The sequence below is a fragment of the Xylaria bambusicola genome, assembly GCF_022495145.1.
Source record: "Xylaria bambusicola strain CBS 139988 unplaced genomic scaffold F5B22scaffold_2, whole genome shotgun sequence".
NCBI classification, from domain to species: domain Eukaryota; kingdom Fungi; phylum Ascomycota; class Sordariomycetes; order Xylariales; family Xylariaceae; genus Xylaria; species Xylaria bambusicola.
This window is the reverse complement of record NW_025953555.1, coordinates 1,552,005-1,577,751: the sequence shown is the minus strand read 5'-3', so window position 1 is coordinate 1,577,751 and position 25,747 is coordinate 1,552,005. Positions and strand designations below refer to the sequence as shown.

Below are 25,747 nucleotides of genomic sequence, written 5' to 3'. Positions count from 1 at the left end.
CGACCATACCAACTGCACAGGTGGCTGAGATTATGTACAGTAGAAACAAGGAGTAGATAGATGTAGTCTATAGAGTAGCCAATGTTTGCTGATGTATAACCAGTCAATCTTTATCCTTCTCGTTCTCCTATTCCAGAACTCTATCCAGTAGCCGATAGAGATAGGCAGTCTTAGGAGGTATTGGATGCACAGTTTATCGGCCGCTTACCTTGCTGACCGCATTGTTCAACATGGAGCTTCAACGTGTTGGCCGCACCTCACCTGCAAGATGCCCGGGTGCCAGCATGTTACGATATTTTATGCGTATCGCCATACATGCATAGCTTCTAGTATGGGCATTCCATTTCGCTCTCCAATTCTTCGTCTAACCTATTCGGCGGACTTTTTGATGACGAATAAATAATTCGAGATTATGCCGTCTATGGGAATGATGCAAGACGACTTATTCGGTTGAGGACCGCTATATGTGGCGTTTTGCCAGTCACCCTCAACAACACTCAGCGTTCGCAGCGCTTGATGGGGCCGAATGTGAGACGAGGGATGTTGGCATCGCCATCGCCATCGTCATACTGGTAGGCATAGGTATACTCATGTTGCTGCATTGTGATAAATAACAACGGCCACCGATCCCGCAGGCTGCTGGCGTGCGCACAATGTACACTGGTGGGCAGAACAGTTGGATATCATTACAAAGTAGAGTTCGCCAAATATTGTACGAAGTATGTTTATAGTACATACATACCTAGTCTGGCTGTACAACAGGGGCGAACAAAGGCTTCCAGTGTTTTGCTATGGGTGCCGGGATTGTGCCCATACCTCCGATCTGCGCGTCTGTAAGTACACTAGGTACTTGTAAGTACTTAGGATACGGCCCTTTATTATTATTATTATTATTATTTTGACGAAGGTTGATCAGGTGGTCACCTGTCGACTGTTGTGCACATGAACACAGCAACACAGAATCCACAATTAGCTAACGACATGGATGGCTGCCGTGGGCCTTACCGACACGAGGGATGTTCGACGGATACCAATGGAGCCATGTCAGACCGCTTTCTCCGTTGACGCGCGCAGTCAGTACACTCAAGGGTAGTAGTGGTGGTGGTGGTGGTGCCGGTATTGCCTTACAGAGTAGGAGACAACATGTAAAATCTCGTATGAGCATATGAGGGCTGGCTCGGCTGGTTGAAACGCGGCGGGTTTCAAGATGGTGGCACCCCCTGCCAGCCCGATCCCTGGGCGGACGGAACCCTGGACGGAACCCTGAGCACTCTTGCGCCATCGTCACACTAGAGCGATGACTCGCTGAATGTAGAGCGCCACAGAACCCGGGCCAATCAACACGAGGCTCGCATTGCCATTTTCTGTTGTTGATATGCGCTGCTTCACCTCGCCTCGGGTGTCTCTGGGCAGACTCTGGGTGTCTCTGGGTGTCGTTCGCCCTCTTGGTGTTTGCTCCCTTCACAGGTGCAGTAACCGCCGATCATATCTCCTTTATCGCCTAGCCGTTTGATGAGCCTGGTGGATGGAAAGACTGCGCTTGAACACTTGCCGGATGCGTACTATGTACCTAGGTATGATAGGCGGTAAATGCAGTAGAAGGCTAGATAGAGCAGCGTTGGGCTACCACCATCCCCCAAAGGCGATAAGACGAAATCCGATGCAGTCTGGGTTCTTCAAACGGTGCCTAATTCGCTTGCTGGGCACTGCGCTAGAAAAGACGTCGCTTGCTAGCCAATGCAATAGTAATGAATAGGCGAGATATATATGAACACTGTTGTAGTGTAGGTCGAAGATAATGCTTCAGGCTGCTTCTAAGTATATAATCATTCATGCAGATATATACAAGTGCCCACTGCCGCGGCTGTACACTTGTAGATAGCACACCGAAATCAATAATAGCTCATAGCTGCAAACGCGATTTCGTACTTGGTGGAAGATGATAGCCGTCTGTGGACACTAGTAGCAGTAAGCTTGCCCCGGATACGCCATGTTTCATATTTTCATCATCATCATCATCATCATCAATGTCGTCGACGCTCGTTTGTCTGTCTTGCTAACATAACACTACCACTTATGTACACATATGTACTATTGTACACAATGTGTGATACCTAGGTGATGATTGCTCCCCGGTGATTGGACAGATGCCTACATATGTGCTACCTGTATTAGGTATATCATATGTAGGTACATGTAGGTATCTCGGGTAGGTAGGTACCTAATGTATTTCCATCGTTAAAGTATGTATGTAGGTCATTCCATATATATCTTACCTTTAGATACTTGGTATCGATCAAGTGCCTTCGTATATGAATTCTAGAAGCCAATAGCTCAGCATATAGAAACCACCACGTCACCGCCTCACCGCTGATGTTTGTTATGAGAAAGAGGAACGCTCTTGGGCTGAGGCTGGGTGACAATATACTACCGGATGCTGTACATACATCAGTACGAAGTCCATACATGCGGCGTCAAGATGGTGTTCTGGGTGTTGTTGCTGTCACAATCCCTGCCTGGCTGAGTTTCACCTTGCTACCCACAATGGCCCACAATGCTTGGGACTGTCATGTCGAGAACCAACGACAGCCAATGGCAGACCCGAATTGCGTGAGAATTCCTCAGGGTACAAGAATAGAGACGGCTCAGCGTCTGCTCAGCGCTTGGCACGGCGAGAAGACAACCCTGGAAAGTCGGGCCTGAAAGCGACTTCAGTGCAGTCCATCCCCCATCCTAGGTATCGTGGGCATCGATCGTAGTTTGGAGGTACCTAGGTAGGTAGGTAGGTATCTAAGCCGTGTGTTACTCTACGCTACGCAGCTTAGGTCCTTCATATCCCATCGAATTCGGTACAAACATATGTACCTAGGTAGGTAAGTAGATACTGTGGGCGTTGAGGGCTGACTGATGGGCAGGTATTGTGTACTTTCCTGAGAATCATCCCAACTACTGACACTATGTATTTTCAGGGTCTCAAGTACTTGAATTAAGGCAAACCCAGCTGTAGCCTATGATGGTAATGTATTGCAATGTAGGTACTATTTCAAGTACTTACTTTTTTTTTTTTTTTTTTGTGTGTGTGTGTGTGTGTGCACCTATATCACGGCAGCCAAAACAAATATCTACTGGCAATGAGATTCGCAGGTTAAATGCGTAAGTAGGTAAGCATTGTGTACCTAAGTACCTACACCAAATGCACGAGGTTACTGTACTAGGTACTATGTAAGCAAATGCATACTTAAGGTAATAGGGTGACCTTACTATTAAGTGCCTACCTACCTATGTACTCACCTACTTATATCATACATACTTAAGGTATATTGTCAACCTGTGAGTAAGTACATAGTACGCTACTGCGCATCAAGATCCCTCCTTGCCCACTCCTATTTCCGCGCGCTCCTCATCCTGAGCTAAGCGGCACTATCTCCGCCTCCCCTCCATTCCTTCTTGAGCCTTTCCTCCCCCGTTCACTTCGTTAACACTCATTTTCCCAACGCGTAGATCCTTTGGCCGCGTCCTTTCTTCTCTGATTTCCTGGTTCGGTTTTCTTTTCGTCTTTTCCCCGTTCTGCGATCCTCGTAGGATTCCACTCGCCTGGCTCTGACGAAGCGAATCACTGCCGAGGGCCTTACATCATTCCATCTTAATCTACCTGAATCCTTGGAGCTAGTCACATCTGCCAAATCCACTTAATCTGCGTACACGCCAATTCCACATCTGAAACCGCCCAAGGGGGGTTCCTAGCAAGCAATTGGCTCAATCGGTCCATTCATCGCATGGTGAGCTTGTTAGCTGTGGACACTCCGCTTCACAACGCCCTCTGCTTTGTCCAACTCCACGCCACTCTGAAAGGAGGGAGTCGAAGCGGGTGATGAGAAAGAGGCATCAGTACTGAAAGAAATCCCCCCTCAAATGTCGACGTGGTCGTAAGGTTCTCTCTCCTTCTACCATAGCGCTAAAATGGCGATGCTTGCCTCGAAAACGTCATTTCCAGCCTCGCTGTCGTCGAGTGCTTCGACCCTTGTGGGAAACACATCCTCCTCTAACATGTCGCACACAAGAAGAGCCCACGCCATACCGGCTTCTGGCCAACCCTTCGCCAGCCCGACCGAATCCGAATTCTCAGACATTGATGGCCCCGATGCGGTTAAGAACTGGACCGAGGACCAAGTTTGTGAATATCTGAGGAGCGTCAAGTGTGGTGAATACGAGAAGCTATTTCGTAAAAACAATATTAATGGAGAAAATCTACTGGAGATGGACAAGGAAGTCCTCAAGGAGATGGGCATCGATAAGGTCGGCGACCGAGTGCGACTATTCCTTGGCATTAAGAAGCTACGGACAAAAGCATACGCCAACCAGAAGAAGCGAAACCGGGTAAGATTCTACAAGCCAAATAAATGACTTGATTAGGCCTCTGATGGTATAACCTTATTAGGATTCTTTTGCTTTGCTCGACAGCCAGTATACACCTCCAGCTGCTTCACCTCGTCCTGCCAATCTGGTCACTCGTTCCATACCTAAGAGGTATTCTCGTCAGATTGAAGTGCCAGGTCTCGGGATGAATCCAACGATTGAAGTAGCAAAGCCAGCTTCGCGGCCCGAATCGCCGCTACACACCGGTGATATCAGATCTGCTAGGCAGCATTGGTATCCTCAGAACCAGCAGCCGTATATGATTAATACGGCGCCTGCCACGAGAGGGCCTACTTCACCCCCAGAGACCCTCGCGTCTGGCCGATTGGTAATGACTCATACACGGAATAATTCTAGTCAGGATGGTTCGCTGATGGCTGCGTTACCACAGGACCAAGATTTCATCCGCGTTATATCTACAGGAGGTACCACCAAAGTTGTCAAAGTTGCAGGCTGTAATACCTGTGAAGAAGTGATGCGCGTAACCCTGCGAAAATTTGCTCTTCGAGAAGACCACGACCGTAACTTTTGTTTCTGGGTATTAGCGGGCGTAGACCCTGACCCTAGGCAATGTCGCCGTCTCGGTGATACTGAGTTGTGGCGGATCATCAATGATCAAAAGCGCCCTGAGAGAAATAGATTGATTCTCCGGAAAGTACCATCTGGAGAACCCGGTGAAGCCGAATTGCTGCGGGCTGCTGCTATCGGCATGGAGGAGGCACAGCAAAAGCATGCCCGTGCATTGGAGAATGTCGATAAGCGGAGTCAGCTGAAGGTCCAGAAGTTACTGGGTGAGAGTTGGAGTGAAGGGCTTCAACAACCTCTTTCGCCGATATCTGTTCAAGTCCGGGAAAGGAACTTACATAACACAGCACGAGATCTAGAACGCCCGGCTCCGAGCCCGACCAAACCGCACCCTCGGCGTAAGGTCATTCTCAGACCATTCGGAGGACTAAGACCGCCGAGTGAACTGATTACGTCGGATCTCACCTCGTACTTCCCGGACCATCCTAGGGAAGATATTGACCGAACTGCTCGGTTATCCATGCGCAGATCAACCAGGCTAAGCAAGGTGAACAGCCGACTTAGTGTCGCGAGCAACCTTAGCTTTGCCTCTAGTATACAGGATGCTCCCCCTATTCCAACTATAGCCGATAGCTGGCTCAGCAATGGCCATCTTGCCAAGGTCAAAGCACGGGAGGCACAAGGGCGTCTACCCCATACTTACAGAGATTCCGTGACCTCTTCAGTGCTAGATACGTTGCAGGAAGAGTCTCCTATCGAGCCGAACCGCAAATCTTATGTTTCGTTTGCGGATAGTGGATCGGATACCAATCCCGTCAGTATCACAGACCCGGAAGGTAACATGATTCGACATAGTTATTTCGACGAGACGAGTACACAGGGTTCTGGATCCCTCAAGGATCTAACACAAGCTTTAAGCGAGGATGGAGAAGATGCAGACGAAGAACTCGCAAGCTTCCTTGCTGGTGAATCCTGGGATGATAACAAGTGGATGAAGGGTGCCTTGATTGGCCAAGGTTCATTCGGCAGCGTATACTTAGCCTTGCATGCCGTAACTGGAGAATTGCTTGCGGTCAAACAGGTAGAGGCACCGTCGCCGGGCGCTAATAGCCAGACCGATGCCCGTAAGAAGAGCATGATCGAGGCCCTGAAGCGCGAAATCGGCCTCCTACGAGATCTTCGACATCCCAATATCGTTCAGTATTTAGGCTGTGGATCATCCAACGAATACCTAAATATTTTCCTCGAATATGTTCCTGGCGGATCAGTGCAGACTATGCTCAATTCCTATGGCGCTCTCCCCGAACCCCTAGTTCGCAGCTTTGTGAGACAAATCCTCGAGGGGCTGTCATATTTGCATAATCGAGACATCATACACCGCGATATCAAGGGTGCCAATATTCTGGTTGATAATAAGGGTACAATCAAAATTTCAGACTTCGGCATCAGCAAGAAACTCGAAGCTTCAAACATCTTAAGCGGTGCGAACAACAATAAAAACCGGCCATCCCTCCAGGGATCCGTATTCTGGATGGCACCGGAGGTAGTCAAGCAGACATCTTACACGCGCAAAGCAGACATATGGTCTCTTGGTTGTCTAGTTGTTGAGATGATGACAGGTCAACATCCGTTCCCCGACTGTAGTCAATTGCAGGCCATCTTCAAGATTGGCGGTGGCAAAGCTGCGCCCACCATTCCCGACAACGCCAGTGCCGAGGCAGTGGAGTTTTTGAGCAGGACCTTCGAGATCGACCACAATCTACGGCCTAGTGCAGACGATCTCCGGCTAAGTCCGTTCTTGACGCCCATTACCTAGGAAGTCGACATGCCTCATTTCTCGGTTAGTTGGGATCGTGCGATGGCTACACTATGCCCTCGATGGCTAGAAGCACTTGTCAATGAAGATGAGACGGGAGATTCCGGCCTTGATGCAGAGATGTCATTACGAACCTCTGAGGACCTACCTCTCCAACCACTGCCTGCTGAGTTAATTTCTTTTGAAGAGCAAGGCTTTCATAATCTGTCTTTAGCAGAAATATCGGCGATTGAGGCCATGTTCGATTTTCCGACCATCCCAGAGGTCTCTGAGAGCCACCTCGACGAAAGCCACGATTCTTCTCCGATGTTGACGTTCTTTATGACCCCAGCTGATTCGAAACTGAGAAATTGCTCTGACCGCCACGATAAAACGGACGAATAGCAAATATTTCCAGCTTGTCGAATCTGGACTTGAATTAGGGATGTGCCCAACCATGAGCTGTCGTCCTCATGAAACTTTATACTTTGCCAAGTTTTCACCATTGTTTTATAGGAAGTTTCCCAACTTCCAGTATTATATGATCATGTTGGGCCGGGATGGTGTTGAGATGCTTTCTAACGATCATGGGAAGGAATTCTGATTTCTTTGCCTTTAAGCAGGCCATAATAAGTGGCGGGGGTTGGCATCAGTGCGATAATCATAGAACGGGAGCGTATACATCGGCAGATACGAGCTACGTTTGATACCATGTGATATTAGTAAACAAGCATTTTAAATGAGAGCGCGTTTGTTCATATGAGATCCAATCAGGCTTGTCTTTTGACTTCTTAAATTGAATCCGTGACATGATAATAAGGCCTTTCCTCGATTCGATGGTCTAGCGGCTCCATCGCTATCAGTGTCGAAAATATGAATATTGTCAGTGAGCAAGTGGGCGTATGGCCAATCGTAGATGTATTGATAAGACTTTTCTTGATAAAATTTTGGGAAGACAGGCAGGTTTAGCTCTTATGATCATCCGTAATCTCAGAGTGGGTACTTCGTGTCCAGTTCATGTGTTTTAGTACTATACACTCGCACACCTCTTTACTACTGATAGTCCCTGTGAAGCTAAATTTGTGTGGTAAGCAACAGTTCCTACTTGAAGCTATCCAATGAGGTATACTGTTCGGGGTGAACGTACATTGATTGCATTTATACCTAGACTAGCTTTCTACCTCCTCATAACAGGTAGGCAGATAAATGTATGCAGACGGATAGCCTAGCCAACCAACTCACATCAAGAGAGGTGGACTACAATTGGTATGCGAAACTGAGAGATATCCTTTTGCCATTCCTCTACAGCCATGCAGTGTCTACATAAATAAGCCTGGCAGTTTGCACAAGAATACTTCAGCGCTACGACGGTACTCGTTCTGCTTTTGAAGGCCTCCCACTGTAATTCCCTTTTTCCTGCCACAGGCTATATACTCATGTCGGTGTAGGACCTCGTAATCCTTCTATCCTGGTTCATGACGAACGGTGGCGCTGGGATAAAATAATATGGATTAACCTAGCGCACAATATCACGGACTGCAAGTCCGGAACCTATCCATTCTCCGGAAAGACTCAGAATACCTATGCAATAGTGACTCCACAGCGTAGACTACCTGTGCCAGCCAACCACCGCCCCTTGGAAGGCATGTCATGATTCATACTGGCTAGAACAAGGTGCTCATTGGACTGACGCGAACACACTAGGGTAGATAATGCAGTGTGAGGATGAATGGAATAGGCTCACGCGAACATAGCCATGTATACTAACGTCTGGTATACTCAAGATTAACGGTAGTCCATTACATGCACCCATCATGATGTGTATTCTAGTTGAGTTCGCCTATACACTAAGAAAACACGGGCAAATTAGGAAATAAAGCAGAGAACTTGCCAACAAGGTATACTTTCACTATGAGTAGAATACTCGCTCGCTACGCAGTACCTACCATACTAGGCATGTACCTAAGTAAGGCAGCGAGTGTCATATGCTGTAGACAGGTCAGCTGACACCGGACGACGCGACTACTTACAGTACTTATGGGAAAGGGGACGTGGAAGCCCTGGCTTCAGAAGTTTTCTTGTGAGTGAGGAACACGAGCGTACACTAACTGTCGTAGTACCTACTTACATAGTATAGACACCCCTCGCAATAACGTCATATAATCCTCGCTCATCCTGGAATGAAGATCAATGCAACAGGGGGTATGCTGGGTAAGCAAGTGGTAGTGTAGCTAGCTACCTAGCTGGCTGACACCTTCTTTCGAAGGACAGAGAAGGACTCAGGAGCTGACTGACTAGGTAGGTAAACAACAAGGAAACTAGGCAGTTCTCACCAAATGACAGGTGTTACTACCTAAATGCGTCGGTAGACGTCATAAAGGGAGAGGTAAGACTTGAAACTCGGAACCCGGATAAGCGTTGGGCAACTACCTAATTACCTAGGAAACCAACAAGTTAGTGTTGGTTGGGCTATAAATAGAAAAGAACAGTTGGAAAACTTGATACACACTGCATAATTCAGGATCACCATGGAGAGAGCAGTTAAGAGTGGATGGAAAGCTGTGGTGTATTGCACGAAGCTGGCTGTATTTGGGTTGCAGTGACACCAACAGCCAGCCAGTCCAGTTATCCCATTCATCGCTGGTGGTGATGATGGTGAAAACTACCTATCTACCTATCCTAAAGACCTCTCCTCAGTATCGCCGATATGTATGCAGTCCTCTCTCCTATGCTTAGCAACAGTCCCCATAATATTACATCCGTAGTTTTACAAAAGGGACCTCCGCCCATCCATCTATGCCATCTTTCCATATGGGTTTGGCCTCAAGCCCGCGGGGCGAGGCCCCAAGTCTGGATTAACTCAATCCCAGGCGTAGACAAAATCCAGGAACTTTTTTTGCCGTCCCTCCTTTTAAGATGTTATAAGATCCAAGAGTCCCGTTTCCCTTTCTGATGTATAAGTGATGCAGTGTGATGGTTGTAAATGATTCAAAATTCCAACTCCCCAAGATGCAGAATCCCTATGACTGGTACATTTGTGTCCGCGAGGACAACCTAGCCAAATTCTAGATGGTAAATTGTGTGTAGATCTCGCTCGTGAGTATATAAATCAGGCCGTTATTAAGACGAGAGAGAAACGCCGATAGACGACGGCAGACGCGGAAAATTAGTGCGTGATGTAATGATAGGACTGCCCTGGGCAATTAGAGTGTCTTCTGGGGAAGGACGTCCTTCATCCAATCCGCATCGCCAACAAGGTCATCAAGCCCAACGTCAACGTCAGGAAGATGGAAGGGATTGTTCATATCAACAGGAATGCCGCTGTCGTTAGGAGCAACCAAAGTTGGAGACTCTAGGGGTTGTAAGACATTATTCGTATGTAAATCTTTGTTATTTGTAACAGCCTGGGGAAGGCTGTAGCTAGTGATAGGAGCTTGAAGCCCTGAAGCATTTTGTTTCTGCTCGTCATCTTGTTCAGCGTCACCAAGCAAAGTTGGGCCACCCGCGTAAGATGCTAGATCTTCTTCATCGTCCGAATCATCGAAGAAAGAGAATTGACTTAAGCTTTGTGAAATGTTCGATTGAGCTGAAGCCGCAGACGCCATACTTGATGAGGCCACAGAAAGGGTGGAATGAGACCGTGGAATCTCCAATTTAGTAGGATATTTTGAGCGCTGCGCAGTGGATAGGCTACCTTCAACGCTGAAAACTGGGGGCGTCAGTGTTTGAATCGCATTCCTTGTGTGACTTGCTGGTGGTGCTGATAAGCCCCCTATTTGAAAAGGAGGGGGCGAAAGGTTCGTAAACGAATTGTTTTCCGATACTGCGGTGTTCGCAAAGTTATCGTCATCATCATTCTCCTCAATCTCCTCCTCAATGTCGTCTGGTATCGAGAAGCCAGGCGTTGACTCGGCATTTGCTTGGACAGCGGGCATATCGTCAGACAAGAACTTCCTCAGAGACTCTGGTGACATATCTCGAGATCGAATGCTACCGGAAGGCGTGACGCTTCGAGACTCAACAACGAATGGGTCGTTCACTTCGACAAATACATCGTCCGTTTCGCCCAGGTTCGATTTTCGGCCACGCTCCGCTTCCCTATCTCGTAATTTGAATCCAAGGATCCGACGCGCAGTACCAGTCCAGCTTGGGGCAGGCGAGACAGAACGCGTAGCGCGCTTAGGTAAGATAGAGGAGGCAGATGCAATGCGAAACTCCCGCCGGCTATTTGGTATTGGTGCTGGCCGAGGTGTTGTGAACCTGTCGACAGGGTCCATCGTCTTGTACTCCGTATTCCGTAGAGAGTTCATAGAAGCACTCTTCATCCTTGTGCGGCGCTCCAAAGGCACGTCGAGTGTGTTTACTGTCTGACCAGGAAGAAAGGGACAGGCAGTCGTGGTAGGCAATGAGGGATTGTGAGCCTCTGTTGAGCCGTCCAGTTCGTACTAGATATGCTCGTTAGCATGATGAAACCGGCTACCCACTGGGCATATGTAGAGTCTATACTCACATAGTAATAATATCTCTGGCCCATCTTTAGTCCTCCTCGACGTTCTGAACTTGTAGGTACATCGCCATCGCAGATGATCTTGTCGAAGTTGTGGCATCCCCGCCATTCACCACGGTCACGTCGAGAATCCCGTTCCATTTTGTGACGTGTGCTGAAGTTATCCCACGATCCAAGTAGCTGAACCGACCGAACGGAAGGGTGCGTTTGTCTGGGGAGCTAGTCAGCTTTTTATCTGTTCCTGTCTGCCTAGCTGGCTGGGTTGAATGCTAATAGATAGCCGAAGGAAAGATCCACCGATGACTGGTGAAAGCTGGAGGAAATGATCTGCTATATACACTAATTGGTCCATACTGGTACTGGGATACTAGCCACTGGGCAGCAGCAGCACACATCCCAGACAAAACCCGGGCAAAGCAAAAATAGTAGGTAGGCTGAAAACCCCGAAATTGATACTGTACTTGGCAGCTTTGGTGATGGTTGCAGCAGTATACGGTACGTAACTACGTACACGTACGTTACCCACGCTTGAAGAACAGCGCCACTCGAATGAACAGGGGTACGTAATATTCAGTAACCATCCGACAGCGTGCCAACAGTACATAGGTGACAAGGGTCCAGGAACAGTTGGGAGACAGGGGTCTGGAACTCGCCATAAGTACTTACTTATGTGACCCTCACGTGGTTTACTTGGCACACTACTTTGTTCTAGAAGAAAAAGAAGCCAGCGAGAGAACGGGCTAATTTGCTCGAGTCCCAATACGACCCTGTCCCTCTGAGACGTCCCAGGGCTCGTACTTGGTACGAGGCAGCCAGGGATGGAGCAGGAAATGCAACTGTTAACTGTTCTAATAATGATGGCAAGACAAGGAGAAGAGCGTAAATTGGTTTAAATGCAAGGGGGATTAACATGCCAATATTCAAAGCTGCAAAATGGCGGCTAAGTCCGGTAGTATTGAGAATAACTCACAGCATAAATGTGAATAACGTTGTGGTTGGATCCATTGGCAGATCGAAGGAGTCCAAGCCCAGAACCGTTGACGACCGTACCAGAGGTGAGCTTGTATGGAGGATGATGAAGGGCGAAGCCCTGAGCGCCGCCAACCAGCTTGCCGCCAGGTCAGGTTCTAACGGCCGAGAGAGAGAGAGAGAGAGAGAGAGAGAGCGCGCGCACGAGTGAGCCAGGAACAGACCAACTCAGACAGGCTGATGATCAGGGTTCAGTGGAATTGGCCAATGGTTCTGCGAAGTTACTGCAAAGAAAACAACTGACGGAAGCGCCGTAATTGCGTGACGATCCGATGCTATACTGTGTGCACTGTTGGAGACAGGGAGGGCAGGGAGGTAGCAAGGTTCAGACTGAGCAAGGAATGTCAGCCCTTAACAGATGAGGACTCGTGTCGTGCAGGGGTACAGTGCTAGTGTACTATGTATGTATAGGTAATAGGTAATAGGTAATTAATGCAACGCGGTAGTGATATCTCAGCTGTATTATTATTACTCCAAAATGAAGAATAAAAATAAAAAATTGCTAGGTGTGAGGAATTGGAGAGAAGGTTGTCTCGTTCGAGTCGTGTCGTTTCTCCTGGAAATTTCCCTCATTAGTAGACATTCGACTCGCCAGACTAGCTTGCCTCAGGTTTAATGAGAGGTCTTCCTATCTCACCACTAGCAAAAGCTGCTTACAGCGCTAGTCGGGCGGTTACAGCACTGCGAACAGCCACCCACTCACTGCTTTACTGTGCAGTCGAGCTGCGCTGGCTTAAGTAAGTAGGACAAAGATGGCGGTTCCAGAGCTTCACTGGACCTAGGATGGGGTCTCGTCAGGCAACGTACGCTAAGTATTAGTATGGTCTTGGAATCAAGGACGAACCTTGATCGAGATATCGAGTAGATGTCGAGCTTGGTTTCGGTCTAGCGGTGGCACCTGTTTCAGCGTTTGGTCGCGTAAGGTATAGTGTCTAACTCAAGGTCGCCGTTCACGAGAGTCAAGATCTCAGATTTGGAGGCGGGTGAGCTCGAGCTGGGGGCAGAGTCACGGTAGCAAACTGATACTGATACTACTAGCAATGATGAAGATGTCAAACCCGCCGAGACGACGATGGTGGTTTTCGCCATCGTTATATCTCTACAGGTGTTGGCGCACCGCACAGATGGCCATCCAGCACATGCAGCACATGCAGTACATGCAGTACATGCCTACAGTACCGGTACACTGCTATTCGACGGCATGACGCTGTGCTACTGTGCATCCTGCCCGTCCTTTTCGTTCCTGTCGTCAATTTTCGTCATCGACTTTCGGCCAGGAGGCTTTCGGTGCTCGGCTTTGGCTGGCATAACAACCTGCCTCCTGCAGCACTGAGCTGACCCTAACTACCTAGGTAGTATCAGTCAAGCCACAAGATCGTCATGATCCTAGCCAAAGACGAGGTCTTCTCAGGACTCCCTAATCGGGACATCAATAAGTCATGCATGTTCCTAATCAAGCACCAAGGGTCTCGGAGCTATATACATAGTACTTCGTATGTAAAACAACAGTAACTACATGCCTACATACAGTAGGGAGGTACGGTAGGTACACAGGTATTGGCTAGCATGGCGGAAATGAATTCATCATGCATCTCTTACTTATAAGGACAACGAGGTTTTGTGCAATAACTTGAACACCTACACCATGTAGGAGTTATAATCCGTTCGGTATAAGAACGAAAAGAAGAGCGTACAGCAATCCTGTTCCCAGGCAGGAGTACTACTACGGTAGTAACACGACAGGATCGTCCACTCGTGGACCAAACATCGTCGCTCGCCTTGGCGATAGCGGCGTCCCGTCCTTCGCGGCTATCGGCATCTAGAACGCATTGCAGCATTCGTTCATTTTCCCTGCTGGACGGGTACCTAGCTGGTAAGACATGTCCAGTCCTCATTATCTAGCGGCCAAGACGACAGTTAAGTTCCGAGAATAGCCTAGCATACAACCCGCCTCCATGGTAGAAGATGATACAGTACATACATACATACTTTGTAAGAACTGGAAAGTGCTAGTGTCCTCATAGCTTAATCCAATTGCACTGGTACCGTAACCTTTTCGCAAATCGAGGGCAGTGTATTTACCCCCTTACTCAATTAATTCTATATATTTATGTATATATACTATACTACCCATAGTGCCTCGTAGTAGAAGTAACATCATCATTATCGCAGACAACAAGACGTAAGTAAGACAAGATCCTATTGTACATGTAGATTGGTAGGGATGCGATTGTTGACGAAGCTGGATAGCTACGTGTAAGTAAGTTTGACAGACGTCAGAAATCCTACCACATTTTGGTAACTAGTATGTGCGCTTAAGTATGCAATGGTATCGTATGGGCCATATGGTATGGTAAAGGAACTTTTGCTGCCCGTACATTGGTTTCTTTTTCTCCAGCTTTCTTGCGGAGGCTGTCGGATATCATCTTTCGGGTTTAGAGGATTAACTCTCAGTCCTCAGCTGATGCAAGCCTAGTGTGAGATGGATACAGCTCTACTGATCTGCATTCTTGCGTGAATATGGAGGATCGCCCTCGTAGGATTCTTGGGTATCACGCGTAGAGTAAGTACGTATACTGGGAAGTCTGGTGTGAGCCCTCGATGACCAATACCTACCATAGCCAGCTTGGTATCGAGCCTAAAATTGGCGCCTCATTTCCACGCCGAACTATAACCCCGTGATGTTCGGGGATTTTCTTAGCTTGGTACCGTGTGAAATTTGGTAGCGGAGGTGGATCTTTTGCCAATGCGCCGGGGGTACCCAAAGCTTTGGGACACGGGGGCGTACGAAGGTGGCTTTCTGTATTCACCGACGCGACAGCCTACGACACCTCCCTTGCGCCACGTGATGCAATGGTGGACATTGCATACAGTAGGCAAGCATGTAATAGGTAGGTAGGACTGATGTGCAATGCTACCCTTATGATCCAGCTTATTTATGCCCATGCCCATGCCCAATGCCGATGTTGACGGCCGCTGACCGCTAACCGAGGAGAACGATGATCAAAGTCGTCGTTTTTGACCCTCATTCGCAGGCTAGAGGAAGGCATACTGTACACGCGCCTAACTAACTCCGCTGGTGACCAACTACCGTTCATCTTATTAAGAATTAATTGCCTTAGTGTGAATATACCGGTACATGTACAGTAGTAAGGGTCTTCCTCCGAGGCGTGCTAAAAGCGTCGGTTTCGGGCTCGGGCCACTCCGCAACAGCTAACATGATGAACACCCTTAACAGCTTTACATATAGTTTTGTGAGGAATACGACCCATTGCCAGGCAGGTTAGGGACTCGCCTTGTTCTTAACCCATGACTTTCATACTTACTTAGAACTCCATATGACCTAGGTATGTACTGTGTAAGTATGTCTCAAATAGTGCTGATATATATTGCACCGACCACTGCGTACGTTGACTCTCACGTCAGGTACACGAAGGATAATGTAGGTACATCGCCTCACATTATTGGACGAGCCACGGAATGCTCGGCAGCGGCAGCCACAGCGGACTTGGACTCGGCTTCGGAGCATTTAACCACGGCGCCAAATGGTGATACGCCGGCTGAATCGTGAGACTGGGCTCGACTGGTGACTCGAACGAGACACATACACCATGGATAAAAGTGGTGTCGTTAGCAACTAGCCTACGCTAGTCGTACACACCATGCCTAAGTCGACTGATAGCCCAAAAACCCTCATCAAAGCATTCGGGTAACTTGGAAGGCCATCGCCTGAGCTTGCGCTGACGATCTCACGTGAGATGGCCTACTATACTAGAGTATGTACATACCTAGTAATATAGGCAAGAAGACCGAATATGCCACGTTTGGACACATTAACCGAAGCCCTGCCAGCGCCTATACCGAATCATGCAGGAACCGAACATTCCACGTGTTGGAGCACGTGTTGCCATGTCAACACTGCAGGCTGACAGCTAGGCGAGAGCTGAAACGAGATGGCGTGCCCATCAGCTTACCTACTTACTTTCTGCCTTTGTACTTACTTACCATGTACATACAGGAGTATGTGCACAGTACTGGATAGATACGGTACCTAGCAGGGAGTTAGAGTATGGTATGTAGTTCATCATCGTTTCTGATCGTTGGCGTTTGCCAAGAGAGAGCCTAATTATCCCCCATCCGGATATTGGGGACCAGGCTCACAGTAGTACATGTAAGGAAGTACTTGCGTGAATACTATCTTTGGCATAATGATACTGTGTGAAAGCTTCTCGGCTAAGTCAGGCAAGTCGAGCTAGTATAACACTCAGATAGATTGTAGGTAATTGACTCATCCACGAAGTGAGTACAATTTCAGAGAGAAAGGTACACTACATACTTAGGAAAATATGCCGAAGGATTCAATCATATAAGTATAATAACCCCATACCATCAGACCCTCTCTAAAAATTAATAATAAACTATCATCTTAATTGAGCATAAGTACAAAGCAGGTCGGCCATGGCTCGCCATCTAACTACTTACTTCGTAGTAGGTAAAGTAGATGCGCATTGACCGCCATCAGACGCCTCACATCGTTCCATACTGGAATGATACTGCCACAGTAGCACTGACGCTTGGACATCGTTTCTCATGTTTTAGCCTCAGTCACATTGTGCGTTTGATGACAGTGCGGGTCAATAACACTGCTAGCGGTGAACACTCGTAGAGTGAATGCTGGCATACTGTATGAACAGATTGCTCGTACAAAGTCTATTCGTTAGTTTCGGCATCAAAACTTTGATTTCGGCGTAACAGAAGGGGGAAATTTTTCTGTTTGACCGACGGCTTTTTTTTTTCTCTGCAAGACACAGTGGCGTGCCGGCGTGTATCCGAGAAGGTCGTTCGTCCCTCGCTTTACCAGTAGAAACGAAACTACGTTTCCACAACAGCGCCGCAGTTTGCGGCCCGGGGCCGTGTACTAGGAGATTCCTTGTTCATTCACCTTACCAAGAGTCGTAGGATTCCCTAGGCGTGAGCTGCCTGCTTGCCTGCGTAGCGTAAAGCGCACTTACAGTAGGAAGAAAATGGAAAGAGAAGTATACGCCTGTCTAGCATGATCCATATAAAGTTGTCTGCCACTAGAAGATTTCTTAACCGGCGTCTCGCGTCTACCCTAGGTGTGTACACTAGGTGTATGCACTATGTATGGGGTGAGTCAGTTCACGGACGGACTCAGCCTCGTCCGTCACCAGTACTCCGTGCACTAAGTATGGTAATTCTCCTTTCAACTACCCTTGTAATACAACAGAAATTTTACGATTGGTCATTAAAACGTCCGACGTCGCGAAACGTATGAGAAAAGTCTAATAGGCTCATTAAATTTGATAATTGTTCCTAATCTACGTCGTACATTACGCTTACATACTTAGTATGCTATATCACAAATTTGGCATAATTGACAGCTATAAGGGCTGGCAACCCTGTCATCACTAAGGATTTTACTTTCTCTTTCATCTTGTTACCTAATTGGACCGTAATCAGGCAAGTATCGAATTCCTATAGGACTATTGCTTATGGTCGACCATACCTTTCGTTCATTGTATATCTCCCGTATATCAATTAGCTCCGCTATTCCGTTATTCCGCGCTTTAGTCAAGCAGTAGTCGAAGCATCAACGGACCAACAGTACCGTACCTCGGTAGCTGAGTGTCATAAGTAGGCTGTTATAAGCAATGCTTTGAGAAACGAATGCCATCAGCAACAGGCTTCATCGTTGTTGCATGTTGTACACTAAGCGCGTACTTAGATCCACAGCTCTCTTTCAGCCCGCTGTTACACGAGCCGTGATCAACCCTGTCCTGTCAGATGATGAAACAACCTGCCAGAATCAAGGAAACACTAGGGCAGGACCACGTCGATCCATACATGTTCACATGTGTGGTGTTCCTGGGCATATCTATTTGCGTGCAATACTTAGGTAAAGCCATGGTTTTCATCCCGAATTGCATACGTCATTGAAGTGGTCGACAATGTGCGATTCTCCGCTCATAATCGCTCGCGTGCAGTTCCCAGTTTCGACAGACACGTAAGCGCAGGCGATGGACAGCGAGATAAGCAAGCATATGCACCCGCTACATGCAGTGTAAGCTGGCAAAAAAAAAAAAAAAAAAAAAAACGTAACGAACTGGGTCTCAGGTAAATAACACTCTCACTTGGACCATGAAAAAGCCAGGAGTTCGATCCGCCTTAACGGACCGGTAGGCGCGTGTCGGCACATAGGGCAGCATGCTGAATCACAGCTCACCCAGGCCGATCCCCCTCATGATAAGAATGTTATAGTCAGGTCTGTCTCAGGGGATTTGAAGAGATGCGGATTTGAATATAGCACAATTCTTCAAATTCTATCAGACACGGATGAACATTGAGTCCTCTCTAGATGCCGTGGGCGAGATACAAATAAATGATTCCCTGGCTCGAGAACCGTCTTCTCATTATGAGCAGGTGACAACATCACTCTATGTCTTTCTGGTACTTAAACATCTCTATACGACTCAGCAGCGTGGACCACTACCTGCCGAATAACAACAAGTATTGAAGCTATAGCTTACATCAGTGCTGAAGTATCTTGAGGGAGGTAGTATCTCTGCACCACAGAATAAGCATTTTACCTCATGACAGTAGTGCTGGTTTCCATCGTCTGCTCATCTACAGTACAGTTCGTATGACTCTAGTTAGATGAATTTGTCGGAGTACATTGCATTGATTGCCAGGAATTACTATCGCAAAGTTTAACGATGGAGAAGTTAAGGTACCAAAACCGGGCATATCATTTTACCACCAGAGCTATTCCTTGATTTTTCTATTTACTGCCTCACACCGCGGGTGTTTACCAAACTCTGCAGACACTGGCCCAGACATTTGATTTGTTCGTTCAATGCGAGTCTGAATTGAAAATCCCTTTGGAGGCTCACGTCGTTTCGGATTAAACGAAACTAGGCGGAAGCGTTACTACATTAGCATCACCACATTGTGAAAAAGAACTACCTGGGTTTATGTCATTCTGTCACGCATTCGAAGCGAGTGTTGCCGAAATGGTGTTCAGTGTAAGACCCGACGCCAAGGTAGAGGGTGTGCGGCTATTGGAAGGGCCCGATGGCTTCGGAGTGAGCTGTTACGTGGCCTGAGACGGCGTTGATAGAGAAGCAGTACAGTTGGTGGCCTGTGCTGCGCTCGGATCTGACTGAGAATTTGTGTTTTTGACTCGTCGAATGACTCGTTGATATCGCGGCTTTGCTGTCAGCTTCGGTTTGAGGAGCTCTTCGTCTGAGTGGAAACCAAGATGTTATTCGAAGTCCCGTCGCGCTTCCCCCAGGCCCTGCGCTACTTATTTCGTTCTTGGCAATTGGGTTGAACACCGCCGTTTGTTTTGCCAATTCATTAACACTAGAGAATGGCGTGTACAAACGGAATTCCTGTCAGGATGAAGAAAAAGGCAGCTGGAACGAAGTATATCTATGTGTAGCCAGATACAGGAAGACCGGTTCCTGTACCAACAGCCGATGTCTAGTTGGGTAGAACACTATTGGATTGTTTATATACCGTTACAGACTGGGACCTCAAATTCTTCCAATCGTTCTGCCGTCCGAATTTTGACATCCTGAAGACTGTCTGTTCGCTTTGTTATAACCTGGCGTATTGTGAAACCAGATGTCTGTCAAATGTTAGATCTTACAGCAACGACTAATACCGGCAGATATACTAAAGCTACAAAGGCAACATCTGAACTAAAATCCACTTAACCTGTATGGATGACTTTCAAGGCATCCGTGAGGTTCCAGCACTGTTCGGCTATCCAGGGAACAATACTCTTATCAAGTGCGAAATTTTCAGACTCCAATACCTCCTTCAAATTACCGTCGGCCCAAGGAAATAACAAGTTATACGTGATAGAGGTGGAACTTTGGTAGTTGTCTCGAACCTCGTAAGTGGTAGGCAGTTGGAGAATATTGGGCGAGTGCAAGCTTCCCAGCCGCTCAAATGCATATTTCTCCATTTCAAAGCTTTCTCGGTTGGTTCAGCGTAGCTTTTTAATTGCGAAGACATTGCGGGTGCTACACATGGAGTCTCTTTGAGAAAGGCGGGCTCTGAAATCGTGGTGGTCTGGGTCGATGTAAATCTTTTGTGTCTCTCCGAAAATGCCTGACTTCAGCCTGTTCTCTGCAGTCTAATCATTCTGTCTGTCCGGTGTTCCTGGTAGGCTTCGAACGAAAGGTAGCACACGATGTTGACTGATTGTATAATGCACAATGGAATTGCCGCTTTTAAACACGGGGGCAAGTGCACGCCATTGCTTTCCAAAGAACGTTCGGATGAACACTTTCTCCTCAAAAAGGTCTGTCACCAATTTCCATTTGTTTACGTTCTCGACATTCTGGGGCCCGATCATAAGAACTGAGCTAACTAAGTATTCTGGGTATGACATTAGCAGACATTCGTTGTTGACGTCAAGCTTATCAACCATCATCTGGAAAAAGCGAAGGAGACCGGTTTTACAGCACCTTGGCAAGAAAGGAGTGTAATCGAAGGTGGAGCAAGTAGGTGCTCGTAGTAATCGAAGCATAACATCTTCGTCAAGAACCTTGCTTAAAGTGCCTTTTGGGAGAAACCGTCCTCTCCCAAGAAAAGAGACCTTTTTTTTTGTCAAGAATATCCACCACTCCGTGCAGCAAATCTTCTTTTGACGAGACTGGAACTTCTGCAATACCGGAAACTGTAATACTTTTGTCTTCAGACGATGCCATATTGAGAGGGTGAGTATGTGAGCCTAACGACACCGACTCCCGTTCTCTGTCATACGGAATAATCTGTTCCTTCCGCCAAAGATTACCTAGTTCGAAATCTGATATTCATTTCTTATAATTCAGGTCGTATTGCTGTTCTCCTGAAATTCGTCGTGTGGCAAGCCGGGTAAAAATCGTCGGACTTAAGCCATCAGTGGAAAACCTCGGGTACGGGTATATGATGACATGAACAGCGCGTCCAAGATCGGTTCCGCAATTAAGACATGCGGTATGAAATCCTCTTGAGATTTGCAACTGAGACGGAACAAGGCCATTCGGAGTCGAGACAAGCGGTAGTGAGGCGTACGGCCCGCGATTGGTGAGGATAGTGGGCGGGATATCTGGTCCGGTAAAGGGGTAGATACCAGTTGCATTTGTAAAGTCAGCTGGGTGATTTGGTGATTTCGCGAAACGCTTGAGGGCATCCAACAGCGACTATCCTCGGAAACATCTTAGGCTAATATTGATTGATCATAGCTATGCCTAAATATATCTTGTAAACTGGAACAAAAATTCTCGCCTTCACCATATATAACGGGCATATTGATATCGAACAGACCCATAAACGAATATGCCATGTCTTCTTGTTTCGTACACGTCCTTTCGATGCCCATGAAAATCAAGTTGCAAAGCTGAAGTCAGCAGGAGCTTTCTCTCTTGATAAAAATGTCTGTGGAATTCCGGTATTGACTGACATGACATTGAGAAGTGAACTGTTGGTCCCACTAATACGCCAAGACGTGTTGAAGGATGTAACTAAAGGAGGCGCGATGAGCTCCTGTAACGTCCAACATCTTGTAAACCATCTCGAACATTCAAACTCGCTGGTTGGGTTAATTGGCTCTCCCTCAATATGGTGCACATCTTCTAACTAGGCGTAGCATACTTCGGCTTTTGAGTACCATCGATACATCGAGTTAACGGCCTCTGACAACTCTGCACTGCTTGATTTATCGATACAGCACATGTTAACCTACATGAATCGAAACCCATTACGACGAGTCTGAGAACAGACCGCCTGGAGCTTACGAAAGCCAACAACTCTAGTTAGAGCACCATTCTGGAAATCATGGAATGTTACCTCTTCTGGGCCCCAAGTGTGCGACAAGATAGGGTAAGGCGGAGGACTATCGCCGAGGAATTCTTCAAGTTCAAAGGAATCAATGTTGAGAAGTCGCATGGCTACTAGTTGCTAGGATCTATGAAGCCATGAGTGGGATGCAGTATGGAGATATACTCAATGAGAGCATAGGAGATGAGTGACACGTCTAGGTCAGCAATTTGAGCATCGCCACCCATTAGCCACAATAGAGAATCCTAGGCGCCATACTGATAGATAGACTGAGAATATGGGACTGTACCTACCTAGGTTAGGTAGTTCTTGAATTGCAGAAGAGGCAACGCCGTTTTGTCCACCGAGAACTCTGAAATCGACGCTGACTAATCCAAATTATTACACCTCTTTAGCACCAACAGAATCCCCATTCGAACTCATATTCACGATCGCATCAACAAGAAACCATGGCGGTTACGTGCCTACCAACGATTCCCTTCGTGATCCTCGGGATCGTGGAACCCGTGCTTCTGTGCGTATCTATATACTCTAAAGATCATGCACGAAACAATCTACCTAGGTATCCACGAGCGCTGACAATAAGTGAATACAACAGCGTATGGGCGTACATAACCACCCTCCTAGACCCCTTCACATTCTACGTCAAACAGGCGCAGAACTACGAGCTACCCCTAGACGACCCTTCGTCTTTCCCGCCGCAGGTCAGTGTTCCTACTGGCGACACGTCGCTGCACGAAACAATTTCTCCTATTTTGCTCCTATTCATTAACCAATCCATCATGTATATAGGCCCAGATCATGACCCTGCAGCTCGTAAACGTGTATCTGCTCCTAGCAGCTATGGCGCTGATCTGCACCTGGACAACGCACGCTGGCATCACCCGCTTGTACCTGGCGGCCGTAGCGCTGGCGGACTACGGCCATATCTGGGCCTGTTACGTTGGTGTCGGGTATGAGCTCTTTGTGCGCCCTGCCGAGGTACGAATGAATGCAATCCCCTTCCCCCCCCCTCTTCACCTCTTTTATGCTTTGGGCTGTGTCAGCAACACCGCTTTCTTTTTTTTGAAAGCCAGCTAAAATATCCTGGCGCTCAACGGTTCTGCTAATATATATCTTTAGTGGAACGACCTATTATGGGGATCTGTGGGCGTGAGTGTATTCTTAAATGCTGTGCGTCTGTTAACACTTGCTGGCGTTTTCGGAGCGGTGAAAGATCACGAGGGGTCTGCAAAGAAGAAGGCTGCTTAAGCAAAGCTGCTAGAGTCACTTTTTGGTCCATCTAATCTATTGGCTCAATAAGTAACCAGATATGGATAAGACTTATTTCATCAAAATACAAGCTTTAGTCAGCCAGTTAGTTATTTATACAAGACTTTTCTGCAAGTAGTTTATTATCATTATTCACCTTTATAGGTGTGGTGAGTTTTTCGTAATCAGTACAACCTTTAATAATCCAACACCACCCAACTTCCTTACAAGATATAGTCCCGAAAAAAGGGAGCCTGGTCCCAGTGATCCGGCATGAAGATATACAAGGTGTGATAATACACGGTAGGAAGTGGGTAGGAAGAGCGTATATGTGGCCTAGTAGCATGAGTGGCAAGCCACTAATCGAAGCGAATCTGGGCACCCAGCATCGAGGTTCCTGCCTGATATTGCTTTAGCCGCCCAGCCGTTGGCGTTTCTCTTGGACATAATTCAACCTGGATCTCATCGCTCCCTTATGACCAATAGATAGAACGTAACAAAGAAAAGGACCCTAGAATGATACAACGAATCGAACGCTTGTGGAAGACGATATGCTCCTACTGAGCCTTGGCTGATCTCTTCTTGGCCTCAGCCTCTAGATTATTTGCTGCATTAATCCTTGAGCGTTCGTATTTTAATGAGGTGTCGCCCTTCCAAATTGTACCTAATATTCGGTCCCAAAATGTGAAGAAGGGTTGGGAGAAGTTGGTTTTGATGCCCCAGCTTTGGTGATGAATGTCATGGTATGTTGCATTGTTGCCAGTGAGATGCTGGAGTGGATCCCAGGGCAACGCATATCCGCAGTGATCATCAACAGTCTTTACTGTAGAGCAAATAAAGAAGAAGATGCCTTGCTTCACGCTCATACCAGCAACTTTATAGGCTAACCCAGCACCCAACGTGTCAAGGAGAAAACCTTCAAAAGGGTGGTTGTACAATGCTCCATATGCATAAGGAACGTAGAGTCTGTGGTGTCTGGAGTGAAACTTGGCTGGGACGGTGTTAATAACGGTTACCTGTCTGGCCACATGGACAACAAGGATTCACGACTTACTGTATAACCACTTGTTCATGTGCATGCCACGGTGCAGGAAGTATTGCCAGGTATCCAGGGCACTCACAGCAACCATCAACTGGAAGCCAGGAATGATCGCATAATAAATGGCCTTAGCAACCATGAGTTCCCATGCGGCAAAAGTAGGAACCAAGGCACCATCAGCCGCATCAAGACTGGTGCTGAGGGACGGGTAATACCCGCCAGCAAGGGCACCGGCCAAGAGTGGATGCGACATGGCCATGTTCTTGGAGATCGTAACGGCGTTGATTCCCAAAAGACCAAGGATACTGGGGACGGCTCTCTGGGCTAAACGAATTCTGGTTGCCCAGACAGCGACGTCATAATCTTCGTGGCCGGTCATCTGCGGAGGGTCGGTGTAGCCCAGCACGACGGCCATGGCGATCTGGATGATTTGCTGAATGATGACATCGCGAAAGACTTCGAATCGCGTGGCTCGGTTGCGCTGGGTGATCTCGGCGGGGGTGTGCAATCTATACTGGGGGAAGAGGTCGTAGACATCAATGAAGTGGAAAATGCCGGATACCACCCAGTAGGCAAGGACGGGGGCAATGGCGGACAGGTAGAAGTCGGGGAACCATGATATCACGTCGGGAGCCTCCCTGAGGGTGTAGGCTGGGAGGGGAGGGAGGTCGGAAGCAGCGGTTAGATTTGTCGCCATGGCTGCTGGGGACGGCGACAGAATAGTGTGGGTAGGAGATATGGAATGTATGGAATCGATTACAATGTATAGCAGTTTGAAAACGAGTAGGAAAGAGTAAGGAGCGTGGTGAATAAGACAAGCGTGGATGGTGAAGAGAAGGTTTTGGGGCTGTCCGCCTTCGTACTAAATAAAGCAAGAAAGACGACCTTGACCATGGGCAGAGCAGGCAGAGTGAATGCGCTATTGGAACCGTCCTGCAGGGGCAAGTTCGTAGGTTTGGTCCGTTCGGGCTGCGACCTGTCCGGCCAAACCCGAGTGCCAGCTGTCGTGGGCATGGCAAGGGCATGGCAAGGGCCGGTATGGGAAACTGTGCCAGGGCGCATTGTGGCAATTTGCATCCCTTTCTAGGAAAAGGTGGATACTGTAATATAATATTCAGCCTTCAATGGTGAGATCAATTGCATCCATGGATTACTTACATACCCGAGATACCTTAGGAACTTACATACCTCTGCCGTGGGCATGTACCTGCTTAATCTACTCAAGTACATCAGGTAGTCATTGTATGCTATGTCTTCAGGCAAATAGCTGAAGGTTACTTGCCATCAATGCTCTAGTACTCTACCTACGTAGTAGTAAGTATGCTGGTACTCG

The 25,747-nt window shown here is 47.6% G+C and overlaps 7 protein-coding genes across 7 annotated transcripts; 3 read left to right on the top strand and 4 right to left on the bottom strand.

Moving 5' to 3' along the window:
- Positions 1-987: 987 nt before the first annotated feature.
- F5B22DRAFT_586498 (uncharacterized protein) lies at positions 988-2,488 on the top strand (the record flags this gene model as incomplete). The annotated part of the gene is made up of 5 exons (XM_047973555.1): positions 988-1,052; positions 1,129-1,501; positions 1,553-2,221; positions 2,277-2,319; positions 2,448-2,488. Coding segments are annotated over exons 2-3 (326 nt in total), but the record flags the coding sequence as incomplete, so codon positions are not given.
- Positions 2,489-3,274: 786 nt separating this feature from the next.
- On the top strand, positions 3,275-7,501 carry F5B22DRAFT_586495 (mitogen-activated protein kinase). Its single transcript, XM_047973554.1, has 2 exons — positions 3,275-4,377; positions 4,439-7,501. The coding sequence occupies exons 1-2, from the start codon at positions 3,961-3,963 to the stop codon at positions 6,755-6,757; spliced, it is 2,736 nt and encodes a 911-aa protein (XP_047835934.1). The 5' UTR covers positions 3,275-3,960; the 3' UTR covers positions 6,758-7,501.
- Positions 7,502-9,814: 2,313 nt separating this feature from the next.
- On the bottom strand, positions 9,815-11,497 carry F5B22DRAFT_166058 (uncharacterized protein). Its single transcript, XM_047969289.1, has 2 exons — positions 11,247-11,497; positions 9,815-11,181 (listed from the first exon to the last, which is right to left on the bottom strand). The coding sequence occupies exons 1-2, from the start codon at positions 11,382-11,384 to the stop codon at positions 9,940-9,942; spliced, it is 1,380 nt and encodes a 459-aa protein (XP_047835933.1). The 5' UTR covers positions 11,385-11,497; the 3' UTR covers positions 9,815-9,939.
- An 8,120-nt stretch (positions 11,498-19,617) lies between these two features.
- Positions 19,618-20,350, bottom strand: F5B22DRAFT_166012 (uncharacterized protein). The gene is made up of 2 exons (XM_047969288.1): positions 20,013-20,350; positions 19,618-19,923 (listed from the first exon to the last, which is right to left on the bottom strand). The coding sequence occupies exons 1-2, from the start codon at positions 20,263-20,265 to the stop codon at positions 19,829-19,831; spliced, it is 348 nt and encodes a 115-aa protein (XP_047835932.1). The 5' UTR covers positions 20,266-20,350; the 3' UTR covers positions 19,618-19,828.
- A 1,154-nt stretch (positions 20,351-21,504) lies between these two features.
- On the bottom strand, positions 21,505-22,232 carry F5B22DRAFT_633025 (uncharacterized protein; the record flags this gene model as incomplete). The annotated part of the gene is made up of 4 exons (XM_047976778.1): positions 21,505-21,684; positions 21,744-21,876; positions 21,925-22,025; positions 22,134-22,232. 4 exons carry the CDS (start codon positions 22,230-22,232, stop codon positions 21,505-21,507), a joined length of 513 nt encoding a protein of 170 aa, XP_047835931.1.
- A 272-nt stretch (positions 22,233-22,504) lies between these two features.
- Positions 22,505-23,428, top strand: F5B22DRAFT_165914 (uncharacterized protein). Its single transcript, XM_047969287.1, has 4 exons — positions 22,505-22,638; positions 22,723-22,828; positions 22,917-23,105; positions 23,247-23,428. The coding sequence occupies exons 1-4, from the start codon at positions 22,574-22,576 to the stop codon at positions 23,373-23,375; spliced, it is 489 nt and encodes a 162-aa protein (XP_047835930.1). The 5' UTR covers positions 22,505-22,573; the 3' UTR covers positions 23,376-23,428.
- A 71-nt stretch (positions 23,429-23,499) lies between these two features.
- F5B22DRAFT_586481 (fatty acid hydroxylase superfamily-domain-containing protein) lies at positions 23,500-25,307 on the bottom strand. The gene is made up of 2 exons (XM_047973553.1): positions 24,430-25,307; positions 23,500-24,366 (listed from the first exon to the last, which is right to left on the bottom strand). Exons 1-2 carry the CDS (start codon positions 25,109-25,111, stop codon positions 23,933-23,935), a joined length of 1,116 nt encoding a protein of 371 aa, XP_047835929.1. The 5' UTR covers positions 25,112-25,307; the 3' UTR covers positions 23,500-23,932.
- Between the last annotated feature and the right edge of the window lie 440 nt (positions 25,308-25,747).

What these genes read in the sequence shown, in the direction of transcription:
- F5B22DRAFT_586481 (XM_047973553.1), bottom strand. Translation starts at nt 25,111, where the DNA reads ATGGCGACAAATCTAACCGCTGCTTCCGACCTCCCTCCCCTCCCAGCC. An exon ending in CATGAACAAGTGGTTATACA is followed by an intron (nt 24,367 to 24,429) that starts GTAAGTCGTGAA and finishes ACACCGTCCCAG; the next exon opens with CCAAGTTTCACTCCAGACAC.
- F5B22DRAFT_165914 (XM_047969287.1), top strand. Translation starts at nt 22,574, where the DNA reads ATGGCGGTTACGTGCCTACCAACGATTCCCTTCGTGATCCTCGGGATC. An exon ending in ATCGTGGAACCCGTGCTTCT is followed by an intron (nt 22,639 to 22,722) that starts GTGCGTATCTAT and finishes TGAATACAACAG; the next exon opens with CGTATGGGCGTACATAACCA. An exon ending in CTTCGTCTTTCCCGCCGCAG is followed by an intron (nt 22,829 to 22,916) that starts GTCAGTGTTCCT and finishes TCATGTATATAG; the next exon opens with GCCCAGATCATGACCCTGCA.
- F5B22DRAFT_166012 (XM_047969288.1), bottom strand. Translation starts at nt 20,265, where the DNA reads ATGGAGAAATATGCATTTGAGCGGCTGGGAAGCTTGCACTCGCCCAAT. An exon ending in CTTGAAAGTCATCCATACAG is followed by an intron (nt 19,924 to 20,012) that starts GTTAAGTGGATT and finishes AACATTTGACAG; the next exon opens with ACATCTGGTTTCACAATACG.
- F5B22DRAFT_166058 (XM_047969289.1), bottom strand. Translation starts at nt 11,384, where the DNA reads ATGGAACGGGATTCTCGACGTGACCGTGGTGAATGGCGGGGATGCCAC. An exon ending in GCCAGAGATATTATTACTAT is followed by an intron (nt 11,182 to 11,246) that starts GTGAGTATAGAC and finishes GAGCATATCTAG; the next exon opens with TACGAACTGGACGGCTCAAC.
- F5B22DRAFT_586495 (XM_047973554.1), top strand. Translation starts at nt 3,961, where the DNA reads ATGGCGATGCTTGCCTCGAAAACGTCATTTCCAGCCTCGCTGTCGTCG. An exon ending in ACCAGAAGAAGCGAAACCGG is followed by an intron (nt 4,378 to 4,438) that starts GTAAGATTCTAC and finishes TAACCTTATTAG; the next exon opens with GATTCTTTTGCTTTGCTCGA.